General features: G+C 39.6%; 3 protein-coding genes across 5 annotated transcripts in view; 1 reads left to right on the top strand and 2 right to left on the bottom strand.

Moving 5' to 3' along the window:
• LOC104815541 (protein ANTI-SILENCING 1) overlaps positions 1–3,328 on the bottom strand; it is a 4,433-nt gene extending 1,105 nt beyond the window's left edge. Inside the window, exons 1-6 of one of the 2 annotated variants that reach the window (XM_010543967.2) lie at positions 3,242–3,328; positions 1,923–2,296; positions 1,601–1,769; positions 1,352–1,498; positions 941–1,260; positions 221–313 (exon numbers count right to left, since the gene is read on the bottom strand). In XM_010543967.2, the coding sequence (XP_010542269.1) occupies positions 221–313; positions 941–1,260; positions 1,352–1,498; positions 1,601–1,769; positions 1,923–2,261 (1,068 nt within the window). In that variant the 5' untranslated portion in view covers positions 2,262–2,296; positions 3,242–3,328. Of the gene's footprint in view, positions 1–220; positions 314–940; positions 1,261–1,327; positions 1,499–1,600; positions 1,770–1,922; positions 2,297–3,241 lie in introns of both variants that reach the window. The other variant, XM_010543965.2, reaches the window with a different exon arrangement.
• Positions 3,329–3,694: 366 nt separating this feature from the next.
• Positions 3,695–6,450, top strand: LOC104815543 (pentatricopeptide repeat-containing protein At3g15590, mitochondrial). Its single transcript, XM_010543970.1, has 4 exons — positions 3,695–3,783; positions 3,948–4,000; positions 4,285–4,867; positions 5,094–6,450. Exons 2-4 carry the CDS (start codon positions 3,972–3,974, stop codon positions 6,342–6,344), a joined length of 1,863 nt encoding a protein of 620 aa, XP_010542272.1. The 5' UTR covers positions 3,695–3,783; positions 3,948–3,971; the 3' UTR covers positions 6,345–6,450.
• Positions 6,451–6,486: 36 nt separating this feature from the next.
• The window catches only part of LOC104815542, a 3,010-nt gene continuing 2,704 nt past the window's right edge, over positions 6,487–6,792 (bottom strand). For both annotated transcript variants that reach the window (XM_010543968.2, XM_010543969.2), the window contains 2 exons: positions 6,708–6,792; positions 6,487–6,617 (listed from right to left, as the gene is read on the bottom strand). In XM_010543968.2, coding sequence (XP_010542270.1) covers positions 6,501–6,617; positions 6,708–6,792 — 202 coding nt within the window. In that variant the 3' untranslated portion in view covers positions 6,487–6,500. The remainder of the gene's footprint in view (positions 6,618–6,707) is intronic.

Below are 6,792 nucleotides of genomic sequence, written 5' to 3' on the forward strand. Positions count from 1 at the left end.
AGAAAATTATTTTTCTTATGTTGAACCGCTATGCCCACTGGATTTTAACTCTTATCTCCTAAACCTATTCGTGTTTTATCACCATATCTAAGATGCAGAAAAGTTGGATGTCATGAATTTTTTTTTTTTTTTTGTAAAAGATATTGTGGGCTATCTATATGCATTTGAGACATTGCCATGAATGTTGAAGAAAGTTGCATCACATGGCCAGAAAACGTACCTTTATGTCCAACGATGTGAATGATGGATCCAGGTTTTCCATTAAGACTAAGGTGCCTTCTTCTTTAGCTGTTTTTAGCCGGTCTTCAAAAGGCTGGAAAAGGAATATTACAACAGAAAGGAACAAATGAAATTCGCTCATAGGTACTAATTCATCTTCAAGACTTAGGCTTGAACCAGCCAACTAAACGTTAATGATGCGGTTCACAAGAATATCCGTACGGCTGTACCATATTAAAGTGTATCATCACTTAGTCCAAGTTTTCATCATCCTAGGTTTCATGTGAAATACTATAAACCCGTGAACAAATTTAACATTAAACAAACGTACAGTTTCAAAAAAAAAAAAAATGGGCTGTGGTAACTGATTATCTTGGATTCATCTTACAAGACAGAACCATAGTTGTCACGCACCTAGACTACATGAAAGGGAAAAACAATGGCCAGGGTGTGAGAGAAGTTACCAGTTCCTTGAACCAATTTCTTTTATCTTGCAGGTAGATAAACGGGAGAAGAAATTTGATAAATCGCAAGGGAATAGAATCTGAGATGCTTACTTCTACATTTGTAAAACATTTCTCTGTGCTGACATTGCAACATATTCTTTTTTTTTTTTGTGGTACTTTGCAACATATTATTGTACATGTTGACATTGAATAGCAAACCTTTCTCTAAAATTAATCAACTGAAAAAAAGAAAGAAGGATAAATATCATACGTACAGTGTCTGGATTTTTAGGGCTTTCTAGATTGGTCCCATTGATTCTTTGCTCTGATGATTGAGGGGTTGAATCATCTGATTCAACTATTGCTGATTTGTTGGAAAGAAGCTTCGTCTTTTTAGGGATCTGCAGAATCTCTGATGCACCTGAACCTACCAAATCCTCTAATGATCTGGTTTTGGTCTTAAGATTAAATTGGCATGCAAAGGTATTGTTGCTAGCCATGACATTATCAGAAGCTCGATCCCTAGAACCAGGATCAAGATCGGGAATAAGCTTTTGCTTATGTGATTGCCCAGCACCCTCTCTCAATTGTAAGCCTAGTGAATGAAATCAAGGTTAGAAAAACATGATAGACAACAGAAGCCAAAAAAAAAAGAGTTCAACCTTTTTTAAATGGATTTGCTGTACCAGTCAGCTTTCGATTGTCAGACGACTGTGTTGATGCTTGCCCAGAAGGAAAAGCATTCCCTGAAGAATCACTGGAATCGAGAACTGGGTTTGAACTCGGGCGGCTTATGAGCTTCTTGTATTTTATCTTGTTGAAGAAATGCTCCACTGCATTATTAGAGCAAGGAGAAGGAATATGATTAGCATATCGATATCCATAAGTAGAGAGCTATTATGGGATTATACAAAAGACCTCCATTCTAGCCAAACCTTTAGTCCCAGCTATCTCATTTCCAAAGGCCCCTGATATAATAGACTGTCTTACATCAAACGTGCGGGAAAAGACATAGTCAGCCATTCTCAACTCATCTCCAGATGGTTGCGGGTTTCTTGGGTCACAAGATGTGCATAAAACAGTGCATTTCTGGATTATTGCTTCCTGAATGAGCAAAAACAGAAAACAAAAGCAATCTCACAAACACGGAAACACATGTCATTAATTCACATTTATTTCTGGGGGACATTAGGGAATCTCATTCAAGATCAGAAAGTAGCATCTATTAAGTCTGTCAGACCACTCATATAAAATTACCACGACATTGATATTTGAAAGGCCTGGACCGTCACCAGAAGCCAGAAACAGCTCATTACACCGAGGGTCATAACCTCCCAAGAAATCACGGATTTCATGAGGTCGAAAGAACCACACTATCCTTACTTTCTTCTCACCTTCTGGTGTTTCAAACATCTTGATGAGCTTACCGATCGACGTCTCACAGTCACCTGTCTGGTAAAAGTATGCACAATCAAATAGACGGTACTCCACGCCACCAGAGGTAAATGACTCGTAGAATTTGATCTCTTTATTTATCCTTCCAACCCCTGTTTTAGAACCCCACTTAAAATCAGCCGTGTCTCTCTGTTGCAACATCGTATATCTCCACCAAGCTAGAAAAAATTTTACTCCTGAAATATTAGGAAACTGTAACGTAAGGAAGCAAGGATGCAGCCATGTATAGCCATATAAAAGTACTTGACAAGAGAAAGTTCTAATCATTGTTAACATGAAAGAGAGATACACTAAAGCACAGTTTCAGCATTGGTATGAGTACATACATCACAAAAAATAAAAGCATATGAATCTTCCATTACAAAAAATTACAGAACTCGCAAACATAGGTTATGATCAAAAGGGTAAAAATTGTTCAAACTAAAACCACGCATTGGATCCAAGCTTGGATGGCTCAACTGGTAAAGAAGAGAGCAAAACTTCTTTCCAACCCGGGTTCGAGTCCTCACTTAGAAGTTGGGACATTCACATGGATTTTCCGAGTCTTTTGGGAAATATAGTTGGGCGAAATACCCGATAAACTTCCGGATTATAAAAAAAAATATGCTAAGGACAGTGCTACAGGCAGATTCACCCATCCTCCACAACTATACAAGTTGCAGAAAAATATTCTATCTTCAAAGCCATTTTAAAAGAAATAAATTTCGACTACAAAGGCTTTACCAAGAAAATCAAGTTAAACAAATCTAAGGAGACGAAAACTTGGAGGTCACACAATCCACCAAAAGGAAAGGAGCTCGTCTCAACGTTCCAAAGGAAGCAACGAGACAAGGCAGTTCATCCGCAAATAACGGAGACAATCTGTCGAAGATCGCACACATGGCTTTTGTGAAACTGGGAAATCTAAAAATCGTAACCCGAAATGTGGCATCAAAACTGAGCAACATCGCATGCAGAGCAAACGAAGCTCCTCTTAGAGCCGAACAACCTAAAGGAAGATATTAGGGAGAAGAATTTCTCAGCGAAAGTGGCAGAGACGAAGGTTGAAGATGAAGTCCGGGTTCTTCTCCCTAATAGAAGAAGAACGATTTCGAGAAAAACGGCGACAGCAGCGAGCTTACCGGCGGCGATGGCCGGTAACAGGTAGTGACGCCGAGGAAGAGAAGATGAGAGAATGACTCCGGCGAGGGTTTAGGTCGCCGGAAAAGCTTCACGGTAGCGATTGATTGCGGAGAAGAGTGGAAACATACCACCATTTCGCACCATTGTTTGCCTTTTGTACTGGACGAAATGAAGCTTCATAGAAACTTCTGGACTTGCCCTGATTAGGAAATTAATCAGTAATTAGTAAACTGTAGAAATGCTTCTTATGTGTATCTGCTCAGATGATTAAAATGACGGATATTCAATATTCACGTGACTAATCAAATGTAACCTTCTTCATATTTAAGCTTGGAGCTAAACAGCCCCTTAGTAGGAATTTACCATTCTACCCCTATCAGGGACTGCCATATCGAATCGCTTGACGCAAGGTTAATACGGTCAAAGTCAGAGATCCGTTGGCGCAATAAACCCCTTAAAGGCTTAAACCCTAACTCTGCAATTCGTCTCGTCCCTCTGCATTTTCTTTCTCAAAAACTTTACCCAGGGAATTTCCGGAATTGTAAGCGATTTATCCGTCTCCATTTCTATATTCGATTCGATTCGGATCGATTAGGATGTTGTTCCTGTGTTTTTTTTTTCCGATGAGGAATGAAAATCGTTTCTTTGAGTTGGCTAGCGTTGTCAATCATAAAGTTTGATCGTATTACGTTGTTCAATCCGCAGGTTCCAGAGCTCTCCGTCCAAGGAATGAATTCACTTTTCAAGATTCTGGGAAGGTAAAGCACCGTAATTTAAGATTCCATGCTGCGGTGATGCTATGGAATGTGGTAGAGAAATTGAGTTGCTCTTTCTTTTCCCTTGGTGAAGTTCGTAGATTCAAGTGTTATGCCTTTAGGGGCAAAGCGTGAAATCCTTGAAATATTTCAAAGTGGGTAAAGAAGCAACCCTCTTTTTCTTTTTTGCCTCCTCGCAAGGAATCAATGTGGTTCAAACTTTTTCTCTCTCCAATTTGTATGGTTTCTTTGTGAATTTTTGAAAATTAGCTTTTATTCGGTTTTAGGAATCGGAGATTTAATATAGCAACTTCCTTGGCTACGGCTAGTAAACTAGAAGCATCAAGTGGTAACTCCATATCCAAGGAAAGAGCTTTTGTGTCATCAGCAGTGGTTCTTGATAAATCTCGAGAATTTTTGGGATTCTATTATTCAAGAAGTTTCTATCCCAGTTTCTTTGTTGGAGGGTGCTTGCTTTCTTCTAATGCTGATTCAAAATATGACGGAGAAAATGAAGCGTCGGAAGACAGTTTTTCTGAACTAGAGTCAGCTTTTGCTTCTGAGGATGTGCAACAGAGTGGCACAAAGAGGGAACTTGAAAATGATTCCTCATTGGAGTTGGAGCTTGGTGGTGATGAAGATGCCTCTGCAAAAGCTCTGGAAAACGAACTGGAACATTTGGGTGAGGAGAAAACAAAGAGGAAGAGAGCTAACTCTGAGCTGTTTGAAGCCATTTTTACCTCTTCAAGTACATCAGTAAAGAGTGTTCTGCATGTGTGGGCCAAAGAAGGAAAAGATCTGAGCGAATCAGAGATTTATCTGGCTATATACGATCTGCGTAAACGCAAATTGTATTCTAAGGCTTTGCAGGTAATCATTTCTTTTTATTTTTCTCTTCAATGTCAGTCTACAAAAATGTATCAAACTTAATCACTAGTACCTCAGAATTTCTGTCGTACCACTTTGTGTATTGACAATCTTCATGTGTGCGCAAGAGTATGGCTGCAAAATTGTTAACAACGAAATTCATTAGATTTCTTTAGTATCTGGTTTTAAGTTTTAACCCGTCATGTTTTTGTTTCCCTTGGCCATGCAGCTGTTTCAGTGGCTGGAAGCAAATAAACAAGTCGAGTTTACCGAAGAAAATTATTTTTCTTATGTGGACTTGATTTCCAAGGTACATAGTTTGCAGAAGGCTGAAGACTTCGTCGAGAAGATTCCAGCATCTTTCAGGGGTGAAAAGGTATACAGAACCCTTCTGGCCAACTGTGTGGTTAAGCGAAACGTGAAGAAGGCAGAAGAAGTTTTCTACAAAATGAAGAGGCTGAACCTTCCACTGAGTATATTTGCTTACAATCAGCTGCTTCTCCTCTACAGTAGGCAAGAGAAGAAGAAAATACCCAGCATTTTACAACTAATGCTGAAAGAAAATGTGAAGCCCAACCTATTTACCTATAAAGTTTTAATAGATGCAAAAGGTTCATTTGGTGATGTGACTGGAATGGATCAGATTGTGGAGACAATGAAGGGAGAGGGTATTGAACCAGATGAAGAGGTACAAGGTGTTCTGGCTAAGCACTATATTGCTGCTGGGCATAAAGAAAAAGCAAAAGAAGTTATGAAGGAGATGGAAGGAGAAGACTTGGAGACAAATCCGTGGGTTTGCCCTCGATTGCTTCTCCTCTATGCTGACTTAGGAGAAAGCGATCAAGTGGAAAGAATTTGGAAGGTCTGTGAACAAACCCTGAGATATGACAATTGCGTTGCTGCAATTAGAGCATGGGGAAAGCTGAAGAAAATTGAAGAAGCAGAAGCAGTATTTGAGAAACTCAAGCAGAAATATAGACTTTTCCCTATGAGGCCCTTTTTTAATCTCTTGGAGGTTTACACTGAAAACAAGATGCTAACAAAGGGTAAGGATCTCATTAAACATATGGTGGATATGGGGCTTAAGATGAACCCATCAACGTGGGATGCGCTCGTGAAGCTCTTTGTTGGAGCTGGAGAAGTTGGGAAGGCTGACTTGATATTGAATAAAGTCATCACGGAGAACCAAATGAGACCGATGTACGATACTTTCATGGTAATCCTTGACGAATATTCAAAAAGGGGTGATATCCATAATTCAGAGAAGATTTTCCAGAGGATGAAAGAGGTTGGCTATACTGCTCTGTTGAGGCAGTATGAAGCACTTATCTTGGCCTATCTGAATGCAAAATCTCCGGCCTATGGGATGAAGGACAGGATGAGGGCTGATAATGTTTTCCCAACTAAGCGCGTTGCAGAAAATTTGGCTCGGTTTGATCCATTTAGGAAGACTCTGATGTCTGATTTGCTCGATACATGAGTAACAAACAATTCCTGTACCATTGTCTGAATGGATTTTCCCGATTTTCTTTTCCATATGTAAATGAAGACTAGCAAATGATAAAATAAAGAGCTTGCTTCATCAAGTTGTATGAACCAAGACAAATTCAGAATTCAGATTTTATATCCATGGAGTTTATGTCTCTGGTGGTCTAGGTACCAGCCGGCTTATGAAGGATGTCAAAGCAGAAACCAGTGCCTCAGGACTCTCTTCATGCGGAAGATGGCCACATCCATTTATCGCTACTAACCTCTGCAAGGCAGTAAGTTTTGTTGATTTCAGATTAAAAAGAACCCATAAACAATGGTTGTTACAGCCTTGGCCGCAGGATATAGAACTTACAGAATTGGCAAGTTTTGAAGCCAAAACTTGTGCGGATTTCAATGGGATGAGTGCATCTTCAGCCCCTGCAACAACCAAGATCGGA

The sequence above is a fragment of the Tarenaya hassleriana genome, unplaced genomic scaffold (assembly GCF_000463585.1).
Source record: "Tarenaya hassleriana unplaced genomic scaffold, ASM46358v1 Cleome24, whole genome shotgun sequence".
NCBI classification, from domain to species: Eukaryota; Viridiplantae; Streptophyta; class Magnoliopsida; order Brassicales; family Cleomaceae; genus Tarenaya; species Tarenaya hassleriana.

Bases quoted from the DNA above. Each gene is read 5' to 3' on its own strand.
- LOC104815543 (XM_010543970.1), top strand. From the start codon at position 3,972: ATGAATTCACTTTTCAAGATTCTGGGAAG. The intron at 4,001-4,284 runs GTAAAGCACCGT...ATTCGGTTTTAG, and splicing joins CTTTTCAAGATTCTGGGAAG to GAATCGGAGATTTAATATAG. The intron at 4,868-5,093 runs GTAATCATTTCT...TTGGCCATGCAG, and splicing joins TGTATTCTAAGGCTTTGCAG to CTGTTTCAGTGGCTGGAAGC.